Raw genomic sequence first — 17,503 nt, 5'->3', positions numbered from 1 at the left:
TGACTTGTGAGTGCTCCGGGCTCTACGCTGGCGCACTTCCAGTCGGCTACGACGGGGAGCCTTGCATTGGGCAGGAGATGTATCCCTAGTTGCGGTTCTTCGGACGACGCCCCGAAACACTGGGCCGGTGTGCCACCAGTTGGGGACTGGGGACCCCCAGAACACGGGATATTTGGGTCTGTATATGGAACTCTGACGCAGCCGGTCAAGGCATATATGATTGTCCCCCGGCCGGAGTGCTCTTCCGACACGATTCTTGGTCACCGTCAGCAAGGCTCATGATAGTGGCTTCTGTCGTCGGAAACATGCCTGTGACAAGGTTGAAGGAACCACGGCGATGGACAGGACTGCCCCATCAGAAGCGTTGGCACGTCGAGCAAATGGCCATGGCCTACGATTCACTGCCTAGGCAAGTATCTAAACAAGGAAGACATTGGCATACAAGTCATTTTGCATTTCAGAAAACATGCCACAACACCCAGTGGTTTCAGCACCGCCACGGTAAACAAAACCTCGCGCAATCCACACGAGCGAACAACTTACTTGTCACAGCACGTGGGACATATCATGAAACGCTTGCAGCGTTGACATTTCTTACAGTCGCATCTTCACTGCCCAACTCAAGCCAAGGGATTTATCTTATAACCTAGCCGGCTTGTTGTCGGGCTTCCATCCTTCCTCAGAAGCAATCAACTCGGCAGCACGCTCACCAACGGACAGAACGGTAATCATGGGGTTGATGGTGGGCATTTCAGGAAAGATACCGGCGTCAGCAATACGCAGGTTCTTGATCCCGCGGACCTTGAGCTCAGGATCGACCACAGCCAAGTCGTCCTTGGTAACATCTCCCATCTTGGTGGTGCCAGCGGGGTGGTAAACAGTGTGGGCAACGCGGCGAGCATATTCGCTGATCTCCTCATCAGTTTGGACCTTGGGGCCGGGCGCCACCTCCTCTTTCAGCCAGTCCTTAAACGGACTCTGCTCAGCAATCTTCCTGGCAGCCTTGATACCCGCAACCAGAGTTGCAGCGTCGTAGCCTTCAGGGTCGGTAAAGTAGCGGAAGTCAAGAGCAGGCTTCACGGCAGGGTCGGCCGAGGTGAGGAAGACGCGACCACGAGAGCGGGGGCGAGGAATGTTGGGGGTCATGCAGAATGCGTAACCGTCTTTAATGAGGGGATAACCCAAGCGCGCTGTGTTGAGACAGAATGGGATCTGGTAGCAGTGCATCATGATGTCAGCAGCATCGCCGTCGTTGCCGGCGGCATTGGTCGCCTCGCGGCGGAGGAAGACACCGGCATCGGAGTCCATGGTGGTCTGGTTCGGAGGCACAGGCTTCTTGAGCTCCCACATGATGATGGTTTCGGGATGGTCAATCAGGTTCTCACCAACACCGGGAATGTCCTTGACAACATCGAGGCCCAAGCTCTCAAGCTGGGCACGAGGCCCCAAGCCAGAATGCAGCATGAGACGCGGGGTATCCACAGCACCGGCTGAAAGGATAATTTCTTTGCGGGGCCTGAGGAGGATTTTTTGGCCATTTGAAATAATGGACACGCCGGTGGCGATGTCGTTCTCGACGACAATCCTATTGACCCATGCCTTGGTCAAAACGGTCAAGTTGGGACGGCGCTCTTCGCCGCGCAGGATCGGGTGGATGTAGGCAACAGAAGCGCTGCTGCGATAGCCGTTGTCTGGGTTGTAGGATATGGAGAAGAAGCCGGCGCCCTGAGTGAGCTGGCCCTGGGTGCGAATCTCATGGTTGAAGTCGGGGATGATGGGGATGTCGTACGCATCAGAGCAGGCCTTGACCCAGTCCTTGCAGAGCTGGTTGCGGTGGCGAGCGTGGACAGGCTGGAAGGTATTGCGCAAGTTGTCGGCATGGCGCATCATGTTTTCGAAGGTCCAGCCTTTGCAACCCTGCTCGACCCAGCGGTCCATGTCATGGCGGAAGGGCCGGAAAGAGATCAAGGTATTGTGAGAAGAGCAGCCGCCGAGGACCTTGGCACGAGAATGGCGGATGTGGGAGTTTCCCATGGGCTGCTCAACGGTGCCGTAGTCGTAGTCGAGCTCACCACCAAGCAAAGAGAGCCATTGGCGGAGATCGAGGACGTTGTTGAGGTTGAAATCAGACGGGCCGGCCTCGATCAGAAGCACCTTGCGTTCGGGAAGATAGCTCGAGAGTCGAGAAGCGATGACGCAGCCTGCCGTGCCACCGCCGACGATGATGTAGTCGTAGGAGGACTCGGATCCCTGGGGGAAAAACTGGGTCGTCATTTTGGCCGAGCTGGACTTTTGGGGGCTTTCGAAGCTGGCTGGAGGCTGAATTGGAGGAGCTCTGCGAAAACCAAGTCACGATTGGGAGCCGAGGCGGCGGCGGTGGAGGGACGAGTACAAACCACGATGACCTGCACCTGTGAATCGAGGCTATTTCAGTGCTTGGACAGAGCAGTCCCTGAAGCCGAACTCTTTTTTTGGGTACAGAGGGCGGAAGTGAAGAATGGAAAGGGTAAGACGAGAGCGAGAGAGAGAGGACAGGTTTCCAGTCTCGAGTCGCGAGCCCACAGCCACCTCGGGACCCTGCCTAGTAGATGTTCCCAACTGAGTAAGTAGCAACAGCCTCTTTCTTTTTTTTCTCGTCTTTTGGTTTCGAGTCGTTGGGCTTACTCGACAGTGGACCTCCAAGTTGGTGTGAGTTGCTCGGGGCACACCTTAGTCTTTGCTCTGTGCACACTTTGACCCACCGTGCTGCGAATTTCGGGTTAGCGCCCGGCTGCCACACGGGATCCCCTAGTACGAAGTTTACCAGAATAAGCTGGATTTTGAAGAGGGAAAAATACGAAGGGTTGAAGAGTTTGATAAATACCATCCTCTCTTGGTGGCTTTTATCAGGGTATAATTTACAAAATTGGGCTTCATCTTTTGGCCCATGCAGTCAGCCAATGATTAGGCTCCAGGGACCCGGGTAGTTGTTGCACGTGAGCTCGTGGCAAAGCACGCACATAGTTACTCCGCACGGAGCGGGGTGCACACGTGCTGGTGCGGTGCGGTGCGGTGCGGTGTGGTGAGGTGTGGTGTGGTGTGGTGTGCTGCTGCCCCGGATTATTCAAGGCTAGCGTCGGCGTCGGACGAAGCAACCTGGCATTGGCACGACTTCCATTTCTATCCTCCCACGACGATCCATCCATCTCTGCTCCGTGCTCCCGACAGCCTCGCCTCGCCTCTCCTCTCCTGTCTGCTGCGCATTGACAGAGCAGCTCACCCACACACAGGGGACAGCTTCCGTCTGGCGCTCCCATTCGGAGCTTCCAAGATCCACCATGACTTTCGCAGACGAGATTCACACCTTCCACTCTGGCAGGCCACAGCCTCAAACGTCATCTCCCTCGACGACGTTCAAATCCATCGATCCGACCACCGGCAAGCCTCTCGCAACCATCTACACCACCACTCCCCGACAGCTCGACGACGCCGTACGCGATGCGCAAGCAGCCTTTGCCCACTGGTCGCAAACCCCGGCCCCCAAGCGAGCCGCCATTCTGCTTCGCGCCGCCGCTCTCCTCCGCCAGCGCAACGACGATCTCGCCCTCACCGAAACCCTCGACACGGGCAAGGCCTGGTCGGAGACGTCCACCGTCGATGTGGTCACGGGTGCCGACGTCCTCGAGTACTACGCCCATTTCATCGCCGGTGGCCTGCCCGGCCGGCATACCCGCCTCCGCCCGGATGCGTACATTCTGACCAGTCACGAGCCGCTGGGTATTTGTGCCGGGATCGGTGCCTGGAACTATCCAATCCAGATTGCGCTGTGGAAGTCGGCAGCGTGCTTGGCCGCCGGCAACTGCATGGTGTACAAGCCCAGCGAGGTGACGCCTCTGCACGGAAACGCCCTGGCCCAGATCTACATGGAGGCCGGCCTGCCCGCCGGCGTCTTCAACGTCGTCTACGGCGACGGTCCCGCCGTCGGTGCGCCGCTCGTTGCCCACCCGGGCATTGCAAAGGTGAGCTTCACCGGCCAGGTGAGCACCGGCAGCAAAGTGGCCAGCGAGGCCGCCAAGGGCATCAAGAGCGTCACCGTGGAACTCGGCGGCAAGAGTCCCGTCGTCATTCTGCCCGACGCCGATGTCGCCGAAGCAGCCGACGTCGCCATGGCCGCCAACTTCTTCTCCACCGGCCAGGTCTGCACCAACGGCACGCGCGTCTTTGTCCCCGACACTCTGCTCGCGGCCGTCGAAGAGGCACTCGTCCAGCGCTGCCGCGAGGGCATACGGATGGGCCTGCCGCGCGACGAGAGGACCAATTTCGGCCCCGTCGTCAGCGCCGCCCAGCGCGACAAGATCAACATGTACATCAAGCACGGCAAGGACGTCGACCGCGCCAAGGTCCTCTACGACGGCTCTGTCGATGCCCAAAGGAACAAACCCACCCCCGGTGGTTTCTGGGTCCCGCCCGTCATCTTTACCAACTGCACCGACGAGATGCGTGTGGCTCGCGAGGAGATCTTTGGTCCCGTCATGTGTGTTCTGCCGTACCGGGTGGAGGGCAGGTCTCAGGAGGACTGGGTGGCAGACGTGACTCGGCGGGCAAACGACACGCCCATGGGTCTCGCCGCCGGCGTGGTGTCGGGTGATGTCGGTCTTGCGCAGGCCGTGTTGAGACGGTTGGATGCGGGCATCACGTGGATCAACACGTGGGGCGAGTCGCCGGCGGAAATGCCAGTGGGAGGATGGAAGATGAGTGGCATCGGCTTGGAGAATGGACACGAAGGCATCCAGGCGTACATGAGAGTCAAGAGCACCCTGGTACAGCTGGGCAAGGGCGCCTGCAAGGGACTGTTTGCCAAGCTGTGATGGGCATGGGTAAGGACAACGATGACGGGGGACGAGAATGACCATGTAGCGATGCGCCGAGGAATCAAGGTTTGTACTGGAAGCGGTGTCTCCAAGTCTACGGAACATCAAGCTAGCCGTGATGCATCATGCGAGCGGTGAGCGACTGAGTCGTACCGCAACCCGGCTCAGGGTCAGGCAGGGCGTGTCGAGGGGACCGAGAAGGCAATTGTCCATGAAATTGCAAGCACAAGAATCCGGTTTCCAGGACCATCGACGGCAAAAGCCCGCGAAGGGCGGTCGGTAATTGTCCGTTGCATCCCATTCCGGGAGGGGGGGGCATAATGAACCGTATGCGCTGTGGACAGGATGCGCTCCCCACACCGAGTCAGTCTCAGCCAGTAGTGGAAATCAACCTGAACTGCGTAGTTATCAACCTGACCTGGGCACATCAACAAATGCGTCGGTGGCCGTTCCCTCGTCCCTCCCTGTTCGGCATGGACCGACAATGCATCGTGAGCAGCGTTGTGCGCCGAAGTACTCCGTAGTTCGTCTTTTTACTCCCATACCCGGGTCGTTGACGCAATTGGCGCCCCCCCACTTTGCAAGGCCAGGTTAAGCGAGCGGTCTGCAAAATCCTGCATGTTACGTTCCTGCGGGCTGCAGGCACCTTCCTTCCATGTAGTATTTCTAGAGCCTGGCCTTGACCCACCTGCTCCAACTTTGGAAGCCAAGACGACGACTTGCCACTTTGCCTGTTGCGGCGGTGCCTCTCCAAGTCTCTGCTCTCTCCAAACGACGTTGCTCCGTACACATGATGCACCGCACGCGGTCTACTCGGTCGTCTGGTCCGCGTCATCGCGTCGGCACATTGTCCGCCGCCGCCGCCGCCGGATCTCCTCGAGTGCTCCAGAGCCCATCCATCCATCGTCACGGCCATGATGGTGCGTGCCCAGCAGCATTCCAGCCGGTGATGGCCCCCTTGGCTCCGTCGTCCCTCCCACGGCGCCACCGGCCTCCCCATCCGCATCCCCCGTTGGAGCAAATCAAAGCTCCAGGGATGGATCCTTCGCCGGACCGCCCCGGGCAGCTGCCGAATGGCGCATGGCAGGCCTGGCCCGACAGATACCAGTCTGTCGGGACTCGGGACACACTAGCCAGCCCACCAGCTGTGATTCGAGTTTGAAATCAACGGGCATCTCTCTGTCCCTCTCACTCCTCGTCTCGCTCGCCAACGGGGACGACCAGAGGGGCTCCGCGCTTGGCATTGTAGAGCAAGCGCTCGGAGTCAATGGCTGTCTGTCTGTCTGTCTGTCGCTGCAAAGGGGTTCCATGATGTAGAAACACTACTCGTTGGCATGACGACTTGCACTCTTCCTCCACCACACTCGAGTCACCACACTCGAGTCTGGCTTCTCAGAAGACTTTGTGTTTACTGCTCTTGTTGGGGCAAGATACGGAAGGATTTGGCGCCTCGAATCCGCCGCGCACGCGTACACGTACACGTTCACGTACTACACGATGAGCGACGTCGATCGGGCCATTGCTGCCGGCGGCGTGCCTCCTGATGTGACCCGGGAGTTGCTACTGGAGAGCAAAGACCGAGAGACTGTTGTGGGCATCTTGGCGGTGGCGGTTCTGACCATTCTGGTGGTTTGCGGGAGAGTCGTCTCGAGGGCATGGATCGTGAGGAGGTTTGGATATGACGACGGCCTGGCCGTGGTGTCGCTGGTGAGTTTTTTAAAATTCAGTCGACAAGCCGGCTACAGAAGCCCGCGCCAGCCATACATGCATACATGTGCCAGTATACTTACTCCCTTGCTAACGTATCACGCAGGCTCTGCTGATTGCCTTTGTCGTACTAAGCATCGAGCTCATCAACTTGGGGTCAGGCCGTCACTTTGCCTACATCCAGTACGTGCTGCCCGTCCCAATCGTCATGCGAACCCAGGTGCTCGACTTTGCGGCCCACATCATCTACACGGCGGCGCTTTTGCTCTGCCGAATGTCGGGGTTGGCCTTTTTCCACCGCATTTGCGGCCTCCACAGCGGCTTCCTCATCGCCATCCGGGCCGTGTTTGGAGTCATCATGGTCGGCTTCTTGCCGCAGCTGCTGCTGCTCATTTTCCACTGCCAGCCCGTCACGGGGCTGTGGCCGTACGGCTGGGAGCCCGGCTGGGAGAGGTACACGTGTCTGCAATGGGGACTGGTGTACAGCGTCAACTCGACGGTGTCGCTGCTGTGCGACTTGCTGCTGTTTGGCATCCCCATTGCCATGCTGAAGATGCTGGAGATGCCGAAAAAGCGGAAGATGCAGCTGGCCGGCATTCTCCTGCCCGGCATTAGGTGCGTGCCGACTCGTCATGGTGAGCCTGGTGTATGGGCGGACAGCGCGGGCAGGCGACGGTACTAACAAGGGGCCTTGCCACTCTAGCGTAGTCGCCATCTCGATTGCTCGGCTGGTTCTCGTCATCAAGGGACAGTGGGAGACTGACATGGTACGATTTGTTTCCGCGGCGACTTGTCCCGGTTCTCGTTTTGCATGTCCTGATACTGACTGACGCGGCCGTGTCCCTAGTCTTGGAGCTACAATCCCATGCTTGGGGTCGAAACGTCGGAGATCGGGGCCACGCTCATCGCCCTCTCGGTCCCTGGCATCAAGCCCATCTTTGACAGGTACGTTTTCGGGAAAACCGTCCATGGCGAGTCCGGCAATTCCGACTACAACCGGAGCGCGACGAACCGACCGTCCAGGGGCACGGCGCGGAGCAGCTTTCGATTGCGCTCGCAGCACACCATGCTGTCCAGCTGGGAGGACATGGCGCCGTACGGAAACGAGGCCCATGCGCTTTCAAGGTACGACAGCCGCAGTCAGGCCGGGAGCGACGGCATCCTGGTGAGTGTTGATTTTGATGTCAAGGAGGGTCGGCGGGAGATTAATCATGCTGGGCACAAGGCGGGCAGGGGGTACGAGCAGCATTGAGGAGCCGCGACGAGTTGGTACCAGAAGTACGTCTACAGACGGGAGAGGCGGTCGGCATCTTGTTAAGAGTGTTTTGGGGGGGAGTTGTAGAGATTTGCAAAATAAGGCTGAACACGACACCGGTGTTGGTCGCATCGGCCAAGGCAAAGGGTCCTTGCTTTCTTCTTCGTCTTCGTCTTCCCAGCGTTACAAGAAACCCTCCCCTCTTCTCTCGTCTTGGACTCGTCTTGGAATCGTGGACCTGGAACTGGACCTGGACCTCGACGTGGACCTGGATCTGGACCTGGACCACTCGCGGACCACTCTGGAGGAAGCCAAAAGTCAACGACGAGGCCATGACTCATTTCGGCCCACTCCCAATTTGCCATGGCACTTGGCTGCATTTCCTTGACATCTTGCATCTGCATATATCAGACGTCTTGGCCCGTCGCCGACCCCCTTGCATGCTCTGGGATGCCAAGACTTGTCGCAGTCAGGGAAGGCAATCAATACGTAATTTCTCCTCGAAGCTGTCAAGTTTTCGAGTCGAGGCCAGGCACTCGGGACCTGACGTCTTCAACTCAACGCTTATTACTTGGTCTATGGCCGGCGCCACGACTCCTCGCCTCCTCCTCTTGTTCTTTCGCCTTTGCTACAACGCCTGGACTTGAGGCGGCGCGAGGACATCGACTGAACAGTTGGACGGATCGCATAGATCCGGCTCCACCAAGGTCTAATCGAGATGCGATCTGCTCTGGTCTCGCTCTGGGCCACGGCTTCAACTTCGGCTGCGGCTGCGGCTGCGGCTGCGGGTCTGGCATCAATACCACCAAGTGCCGAGAGTGTGTTGGCCTCGACGCCCCTGGATTGGATTCCTAAGCTGGAGAATGCCGGCACGGATGCGCTGTTCCCCATGGACAAGTGTTCAAACTTTATTCTTCACGAGGCCACCATTGATCAGATGCAGGCCGCCATGGCCAGCCGGACTCTGACAAGTCTGGCGCTTTTCTTTTGTTATTTGTGGCGGGACCTCCAGGTACAGCCTTATACCCAGTAGGTTACCGTTCGCATCTCGTGTCCCCGAGGGCATGGCGCCATCCCGAGGCAGAGGCAGGGAAAGGGAAGACACACGCTGACGAGTCCATTTTGGCAGTTCTACGATGCAGCTCAACCCTGATGCGCCCGGGATCGCCATGGAGCGTGACGATGAGCGTGAGAAAGGCACGGTCCGTAGCAAACTGCATGGCGTCCCCTTCACCGTCAAGGACAACATCGCCACCAAGGACAATCTCGAAACAACGGCCGGCAGCTGGGCCTTGATGGGCAGCCGAGTGCCCCGCGATGCTCATGTCGTCGCCAAGCTGCGCGAAGCCGGTGCCGTGCTGTTCGGAAAGGCCACGCTCAGCGAGTGGGCTGACATGCGAAGCAGCAACTACTCCGAGGGATATTCTGCGCGCGGTGGACAGTGCAGGAGCGCGTACAACTTGACCGTGAATCCCGGAGGTAGCTCTTCCGGAAGCGCCGTCGGCGTCAGTACCAATTCCATTGCCTTCTCCCTCGGGACGGAGACGGATGGCAGCGGTGAGTCGACCTCTTCCCACGTCGATCCAGCATTCAGCCACGAGGGAACAATCAGCCTGACAACAGACCCAAGTCATCAACCCCGCCATGAGAAACTCCATTGTGGGCTTCAAGCCCACCGTCGGCCTCACCTCTCGCGCCGGTGTCATCCCTGAATCAGAGCACCAAGACTCGGTTGGCATATTCGCCCGCACCGTCCACGACGCCGTCCACGTGCTGGACGCAATCTACGGCGTCGACTGCAGAGACAACTACACACTTGCGCAAATCGGAAAGACGCCCGAGGGCGGATATGCCCAGTTCCTCACCACCAAGGACGCCCTCAAGGGCGCCACCTTTGGCATTCCTTGGAACAGCTTCTGGGTACACGCCGATGCCGAGCAGCTGCGCACGTTGGTGTCTCTCGTCAGGCTCATCGAGGACGCAGGCGCCACCCTTGTCAACGCCGAAATCACAGACTACGAAACTATAGTCTCCCCCAGCGGCTGGGACTGGGACTACGGCACCGCTCGCGGCTTCCCCAACGAGTCAGAGTACACCTACGTCAAGGTGGACTTTTACAACAACATCAACAAGTACCTCTCCGAACTCGGAAACACCAACATCCGCACCCTCAAAGACATTGTCCAGTACAACTTGGACAACGAGGGCAGTGAGGGCGGCAGACCCTGGCCCCTGGGCCACCCGGCCTTTTACTCGGGCCAGGATGGGTTTCTGGCATCGCTCGAAACAAACGGGACACAGGACGAGAAGTACTGGCAGTCACTCGACTTTTGCCAGACCAAATCCCGCAACGGCATCGACAACGCTCTCGATTACAAGGGGAAGAGGCTGAGCGGACTCTTGGTCCCCCCCGACGTTGGCCAGACCTACCAGGTCGCCGCGCAAGCTGGCTACCCCATGGTCACTCTGCCCGCCGGCATCCACGCCGAGTCGGGCATGGGCTACGGGCTGGCTATCATGCAGACGGCCTGGGCGGAGGAGGAGCTCGTGAGATGGGCCAGTGCCATTGAGGACCTGACCAAGCACACCGAGTACGCTAGGAAGTTGCCCACGTGGAGGGGTTATCTGCAGAGGAACGAGCCCGTCCCTCTGTAGTTTATGTAAATAGGTTGCTTTTCTTGCCCACACTCGGGACTAATTACGTCTTTGGAGATTTCACCAACATTGCTAACGGGGGCCACATTTGGCCGGCAGTTGGCCCTTTTGACACTTTTGTGTGTCTCGCCTCTCGTCTCTTGTTTTCTGTTTTCTGTTTCCCGTTCCCGTTCCCGTTCCCGCTCCTTCATCTTTCTTCAGGCGAGCTTTGCGTGCCACCGACATGAGTGGGCACCACTTGTTTGGCCGACCGAAAATCTTGGCCCTCCCGGTCACGGTCATCTCCCCCGACGCCTTTGCCGAGTTTGCACAAAAAGACCCTCATCGAGGCCGGTTTCATGCTTGGCCCCAGTCCCGAAGCCGCGTCGATTCCGGGCGGCGTCTCGACATCACATCCCAAGTCTTGTGTCATGTCGAGCCCAGAGGCCCCAGTGAGAGGCGTGCACCGTCTGTCTTCTTTCGAGGGCCTGCTGCCCGGCGGTGCTACCGATGGATGTGATACCAGTTCAACGTCCAGCAATAGACACAACTTGTCAAGACCTCCATGGTGTAAACGTAAACGTGCATGTGTGCTTGTGTGTGCTTGTGTGCACTCATTACGACCAAGATATTTGCGTCTTAAAACCGGTAAATATAACGGTGCCGGTGAAGGAAAACTATACATGTGCTGGAAAAATACGTTTTGCTACCGAAGCATGCACCGAAATACCACACCATGTCATGGCAAACCGCGCAGCAGAGACCTTGCCTAGTCAAATACTTTTAACCTCCCATTCTGACTTTTATTCACTTGTGCCATCTCTTGACACGGAAGTGATAGTAAAGAAGGATTGCCATAAAGATATTAAATGCAATGTAGGCCCACATAATTCCAAAATTGCGGAATCGTTGGCTCCAGAAAATGCCTGAGCCAGCCAACAACTGGTCAGCGTTGCTGACGCCACAATACTGGCACATTGAGGTAGCGTCCGGGTTCTGCAGGGTACCGGGTGCCTGCTCGAGAAGAGGATCCAAATATTGTCCACACGTCATGCCCTGTGGAGGGTTGAAAGTGTTCGTTTCACTTGCTGAGCAGGTGATTTGGCGGCCGTGGAGCTCGGTCCCGACAATGCCGCCAATCCAGTATGTGAAGGGACTCACACGGTACATGAAGATCCTGTTTTTTCGAAATTAGCAAACAGAGGCAAGATAATCGAGATTCTCAAATCATACCAGAACCCAGGTAGGGCTGTTGCAGTCTGCAACACACCACTGAAGATAATGCTCATAATGGAAAGAACATTGACAATACTTCCTGCGGTGTGGGCATCAGGCATGGCAACGATGGTCATATGCGCAAAGGCACTGGCGTAGATAAACAGCTGAATGACAAATGCCAAGACCAGGCCTTGTCTGTCGGAGCTCTGGATTCCAACAACTGGGTAATATGACGCAGCCCAGATAAGGACAGCCGTAAAGATTTGGTAAGGAATCTCAACCACAATGTTGGCAAAAATGAATGCAACCCACGAGTACGCCTTGCTGGGGCGTTCACGGACTTCGTACAGCGATCGTTGCGTGACAAAAAGAGGTTGAATCTGAGAAAAATCATTAGTGAGGACAAGATACAACGCTCCAGAGGGGAAGCAAGCCGTACCTGTTGCACAATTGAGGAGAATATCGTTGTGAGCATAAAGGTATTGAAGATGACGTTTTGTGTGCCTCCTATTGTGTGAGGAGCATCAAAGAAAGTAAAACCGATGAAAAGACCGGCGAATATGCCCAGGGCGAGTTTGGCAAAGACGTAGCTCGGCATTCTCCAGTATTGCTGGAAGATGCGATGCGTGACAACTTGGAGCTGAGTTCTCAAAGGCATAGCAAACTCGCCGTGTTTGACTGTCTCGCCCTCGGCTTCAGGTTCTTGTTGCTTCTCGCGGTGAAGAGCTTCCAATTCCTGAATGACAGCCTCTCGCTGAGGACTAGCCTGCCATACTTCGTGCCAATCTTCTACCTTGTCATTTTGCCCCTTGTTCACTGACTCGAGCATGTATTCGGCGGGATTCTCGTCATCGCCACACTTTCGACCACCGTTGACCTCAAAGTAGTCAAGAAGGGTACGTGAGTTGTCGCCAATGCTGCCAAAGTAGACAGTTTTGCCTCCCTTGGCCAGAAACAATAAACGGTCAAATGCCTGGAACAACACAGCACTAGGCTGATGAATAGTACACAAAATCGCTTGGCCGGAATCGGCAAGCTTGCGAAGGAAGGCACAAATAGCCCAGGAGCTCTGGGAGTCGAGACCAGATGTTGGCTCATCAAGGAAAAGAAGCAGCTTGGGTCTGGCGGCCAGTTCGACACCAATAGTGAGAAGCTTGCGCTGCTCGACGTTCAATCCTTGGCCAGGCACACCAACGACCGCGTTGGCAAAATCTTCCATTTTGAGCATCTTGATGACCTCTTCAACAAACTCGTACTTCTCCTTCTTGCTAGCTGACTTGGGTTGACGGAGCATAGCGCTGAATCTTAAACTTTCGCGAACGGTGGCAGTCTCAAGATGCAAATCTTGCTGCTGCACATAGCCAGTGTTCCTTTGAAAGCTAGGGTCAAGCGGCTTGCCATTGACCAGCATGTCGCCGGTGATGACTCCCATTGTTGTTCTTTGGGCGAGAGCGTCTAGCAGGGTAGTCTTGCCCGCACCGCTGACTCCCATGAGCGCAGTGAGCGTCCCTGGCTTAACCCAACCAGAAACATGGTCTAGGAGGCGTCGAGGCTCGCCCTTGATCTCAATATCGTATACCACATCGCGCCAGGTAAAGATATCAGTGTGCGGCGCAAGGGCCTTCGCCTCAGTCTTAGCATCGCCGCTGGTAGTCTTCTCACCAGCAGTCGTCGGCGCTTCATCATTCTGAACAGCGTGCTCGCCACCTTTCTGAAAGCAAGCTGGGACGTGTCCGCGGCGAAAGACTAGCGCCTCAGCGGTACTGGTGGTGGCTGAGTTCAGTTCCACGGTGACGAAGTAAGTGATTAGAAAGAATACCAGAAACCCCATCAAAATACCAAAGTTTCGCCACACATGTGAGTAATAATACTTGTAATTGGTGGCAATGAAGGCGTCGCCACTAACAGTATACTGACCAGGTACTGCACCGGCAACATTACATACCCAAGAATTACCAATGTCTGGTGTGTAGGGTGGTATAATGCTGGAACAAGTGAATTGGCGGTGATGAAACTCGTTGGCCACAAGGATTTCAAATGCATAGAAAACCGGGTTGATCCATCGGATCCAGCTGAACCAGGGATGCATCAGGGGCACCGGGATAGCGAAGCCCGTGTAAATGACCAATGCCAAAACCAAGACACCAGACAGTGTCATAGCCTGTGAAACTGTCTTTGTAGCAGCGGCCATAGTTCGGAATACAGCAGACATGACGAAGGTAGAGACGTACGTGATTAAGAAATACAAAAAGAACGGGCCGGGTTGGCGCCGCAGGTTTGCCAAGAAATACAATACAATGTTGAAGGCAACTGCAGTGACAAACTTGACGGGAACGTCAGCCACAATTCCTGCCGCCGCTTCTGCGGCAGGATGATAGAATGCATACGATGCGTGCTTTTCCACAATTGGCCGCTGGTCATACAGACCGGTGATCTCAGAGATTGACGTCAGAGCATTCATAAGAATAGCCATGAAAAGAACGGAGCCGCGTCCGTAGAAACTGATGGTAGCATTTGGTTGGCCAAAAAAGATTGAGCCAACTATGAGTGCCATAATGATGTTTGATATGGTCTGAGTAGCTGTTGCGGATATGTCGTTCCAGATTCGTTGATAAGCTCGTTTGGTACAAAGATCGATCTGCATCCAGACACTGATGATATAGGGCGACTTGGGGCGGACATGCTTTGATTGTCGCAGGTTCTTTTGTTCCCTGAACTGAGCAATGCTCTCACCTTGTCTCTCATCCAGGAATTCCTTGTCATGGGCATCCATGTCACCAAGAAGGGCTTGGTATACTGGAGATTGGCGCCATAGTCGCTCAAAGTCCTCGGGTGTGCGAGGAACTTTGTTCTCAAAGCCGTCACGAGCAACTCGCTCTTGAGGGTTTGTCACAGAAGTGAGAAAGTCGCCGGTGGTCTGACGTGAAGGACAAAACCATCCTTGCTGTTCAAAATAGCGCTTGGCCTGGCTGGCAGGTCCAAAATAGATCTGACGACCTTCGTAGAGGACGGTGGCCTTATCAAACAGGTCATAGATGGACTGGCTTGCTTGATATATGGCAACGGCGTTGGCTTGGTCGCCGAGGTCGGAAGCCAGTCGCAATGCCTGGACAAACTTCAGGGCAGTAGCCGAGTCCAGACCGCGTGTACTGGAAGAATTGATTAGTTTCACAGGATGTTGAAATATGTCAAAGGGCGGGTACGCACCTGTTATCCCACGCAGTGAAAGGTGAACCCGCCACCACCATTTCAGCGATGCTAACTCGCTTTCTCTCACCACCAGAGACACCTCGAACGAAGTCATTTCCAACCTTGGTATTGTATGTATGGCTGAGACCAAAAACGGCCATAACGACCTTGGCAATATATTGGCAATATTCTACTCGAGACATGCCCTGAACACGTTGATGCGGCGTACGGACCGAAGCCGCAAATTCAAGAGTTTGGCCGACAGTCAGGTGAGGGAAGTGTTTGTCGACCTAGAAATTGAATCCATCAGCATTCGCAGGACATGTGGGAATCAAGAAGGACCCCTCAACGCACCTCTTGGTTGTAAACGGTTTCTCCCTTGAATTCTTTAATCATTTGCTTCTGAGGAATACCATTGTAGTGAATCTTTGTTTGTTCCCCAAGTTTGAGGCCCTCTAGTCGGCCACAAATTGTCTTCAGCAGAGTACTGCAGCCGGAGCCTGGGCGACCAAGCACAATCAAAAGCTCACCATGCTTCAAGAACCCGTCAAATCTGTGCAAAATCTGCTTGTGCTCCTTTTTGTTAAAGCTGAAAAACTCTCCAAGCTTCAAGGGGGCTGCAACCATGGATCCAACAGTGTCTTGCATTTGCAAGGCCTCTCCAGAGCCAAAGACGTCAAGGTTTCGAAAGGAGACACTGGTACTCTTCTCAGAAATACCTTCTTCGCGAAGTTGCTCGACGAATCGGCGAAGCCATTTTTCAAGATCAAAATCTCGATGCTTGGGATTGAAGACTGGGGCATCCTCATCGATAGCGCCAAGGGGAGTAGTCGGAACTGGATGGACAGCCAGGCTGGAACGACGCCGAGAGAGGGCTGTGGCAATTCGTACCAACTCGTTCCTTTCTTGGTCGTCTATCATTGCTTGCGTGCCGCGACGTGTAATAGGTTCGAGATGCTCCGAGTCGCTATCTATAGGTGCAGATGAGGGATCCTCAAGGGAACTTCTGCTGTGTTTGTGTACGGCATCGTCTGCATGTTGAATGCTTTCTTCATCAACAGGAAGCTGGCAAAGCTCTGAAGCAACATGTTCGTGCTTGGAAGCGCCAGTCGTTGTGGGATCCATGGCAATGACTTGCTTCTTCATCCCACAGGAAAAGCCCATTCCCGGTAACAAAAGAACAAGCCAGGGAATCCGTCAGGGAACTCGAAGGGGGAAAATTCAATCGTATATACTTTCAATCGATCCCCATCCCCCCTCATCTCATAATAGCTAACAGCCACTCGAGCCATATACCATTTCTGCTGTCCCGCAGCTTCCTAGTCCGCCAGCGTTGATATGCTAGCCTGCCTGCCACCGCCATGGGCTTACTGGCAGCCAGTAAGATGTGGAGAAATTCGTCATGGAATGCTGGCGGCGCTGGCGGCGCTGGAGAGGGAGGTCTGTTTTTATCGTTGTGAAATGCGGTGCATGGTGGGGGAAGAAGCAGGTTGACCGTCGAATTAAGAAGGGAAGAGCTAGAACTGCCACTGCTCGTGGTGATGACTCGGGTGTTGTCGAATTCTCCTTCCCGTCCAACGAGGGCACTGCATGTACATTAAGTACCTAGGTACTTACTAGGTCGGTGGTGATCGGTACATAAGTAAATAAAAGCTGGCGGCTGTCTGATTATTTAGAGGGGAACTGAGTAGTGCGAAAGCCAACACCTCATGTCGATTGCCCGGTCGCTGTACACCCACAGAGCTCATCACATACTATATTCAAGCTGGGTTTCTCTGCAGTCTGCAAATATATAACTATATGTATATATAACAAGTTTCTCGTTCCGCGGGGGCAATGGATGACGGAACGAGGCACGCTTATGGCACTTGCTTCGTCAAGTTGTGACGGACCGTTGCAGGTGTCAATCCGGCGGCAATGTTGAGAACAGATACTCCGTAACGAGCCTTCAAATTTGTCTCAACTTGTCCAACTTGGGGCCGTGCTTGGATTTCTATCGCCTTGACTCAGGACTTACCGTGTCCTGATTCTGCAGGTGTAGGCACAGGAAAGCGGCTCTTGACTGCCATCATCGTGCGTGCCTGTCTCGAAATAATCACAATGAAATGGTAGCTGATACGTGCACAAGACAAGGGTGTCTGTCTGTCTCCTGCTGATCGTTTGCGCAGCAAGGGGTCTAAGAATGTTGCCAGATCAATCTACATTGCCGAAATCACTCATGCCTTTCTGTTCTGAATGGCGGGTCTTGCAGGCACAAACAACTAGACCAGTTGTAGTCGCAGTACTCCGTACATTCTCGACACTCTGATGGGCCCTCCTGTGTTGCTTATCGACAGATGCCCCCCGGTAACGAGCTGTTGACGCCGGGTAGTTTGCTCATGATCATTGTTCTGATGAATGGCGGCACATGAGATGGCAACTTTGAATTTCGCAGCAGCCAGTTGTCCCAAGTGAACCCACCGTTCAATGGGTAAAATATCGCAGGTGAGGAGCGAGACACATGTTTGACAGAAATTCTTGTGCGCTCGGAAGGCCCAAGGCCGGCAGGGCAGATGAAGATTAGGCGGTAAGGCTTGACAGGAATTCGCCGCCGACGGGACTATGATCGATCGCCTCGACGTCAGAGACGCACGTGTTGGGTGGCTGGAGG

The 17,503-nt window shown here is 55.4% G+C and overlaps 5 protein-coding genes across 5 annotated transcripts; 3 read left to right on the top strand and 2 right to left on the bottom strand.

The window, feature by feature from the left end:
- Positions 1-639: 639 nt before the first annotated feature.
- MAM_06240 (choline oxidase (CodA)) lies at positions 640-2,274 on the bottom strand (the record flags this gene model as incomplete). The annotated part of the gene is made up of 1 exon (XM_040825038.1): positions 640-2,274. One exon carries the CDS (start codon positions 2,272-2,274, stop codon positions 640-642), a length of 1,635 nt encoding a protein of 544 aa, XP_040676944.1.
- Positions 2,275-3,317: 1,043 nt separating this feature from the next.
- Positions 3,318-4,847, top strand: MAM_06239 (Aldehyde dehydrogenase domain protein; the record flags this gene model as incomplete). The annotated part of the gene is made up of 1 exon (XM_040825037.1): positions 3,318-4,847. One exon carries the CDS (start codon positions 3,318-3,320, stop codon positions 4,845-4,847), a length of 1,530 nt encoding a protein of 509 aa, XP_040676943.1.
- A 1,500-nt stretch (positions 4,848-6,347) lies between these two features.
- Positions 6,348-7,809, top strand: MAM_06238 (uncharacterized protein; the record flags this gene model as incomplete). Its single annotated transcript, XM_040825036.1, has 4 exons — positions 6,348-6,557; positions 6,664-7,172; positions 7,261-7,324; positions 7,405-7,809. 4 exons carry the CDS (start codon positions 6,348-6,350, stop codon positions 7,807-7,809), a joined length of 1,188 nt encoding a protein of 395 aa, XP_040676942.1.
- Positions 7,810-8,530: 721 nt separating this feature from the next.
- On the top strand, positions 8,531-10,467 carry MAM_06237 (Amidase; the record flags this gene model as incomplete). Its single annotated transcript, XM_040825035.1, has 3 exons — positions 8,531-8,841; positions 8,942-9,369; positions 9,443-10,467. The coding sequence occupies 3 exons, from the start codon at positions 8,531-8,533 to the stop codon at positions 10,465-10,467; spliced, it is 1,764 nt and encodes a 587-aa protein (XP_040676941.1).
- Positions 10,468-11,253: 786 nt separating this feature from the next.
- Positions 11,254-15,978, bottom strand: MAM_06236 (ATP-binding cassette transporter ABC1; the record flags this gene model as incomplete). Its single annotated transcript, XM_040825034.1, has 6 exons — positions 11,254-11,623; positions 11,680-12,044; positions 12,104-14,813; positions 14,872-15,143; positions 15,208-15,353; positions 15,384-15,978. 6 exons carry the CDS (start codon positions 15,976-15,978, stop codon positions 11,254-11,256), a joined length of 4,458 nt encoding a protein of 1,485 aa, XP_040676940.1.
- Between the last annotated feature and the right edge of the window lie 1,525 nt (positions 15,979-17,503).

Source organism: Metarhizium album, assembly GCF_000804445.1.
Source record: "Metarhizium album ARSEF 1941 chromosome Unknown scaffold_19, whole genome shotgun sequence".
NCBI lineage: Eukaryota > Fungi > Ascomycota > Sordariomycetes > Hypocreales > Clavicipitaceae > Metarhizium > Metarhizium album.
This window is presented reverse-complemented; position numbering and strand designations above follow the sequence as displayed.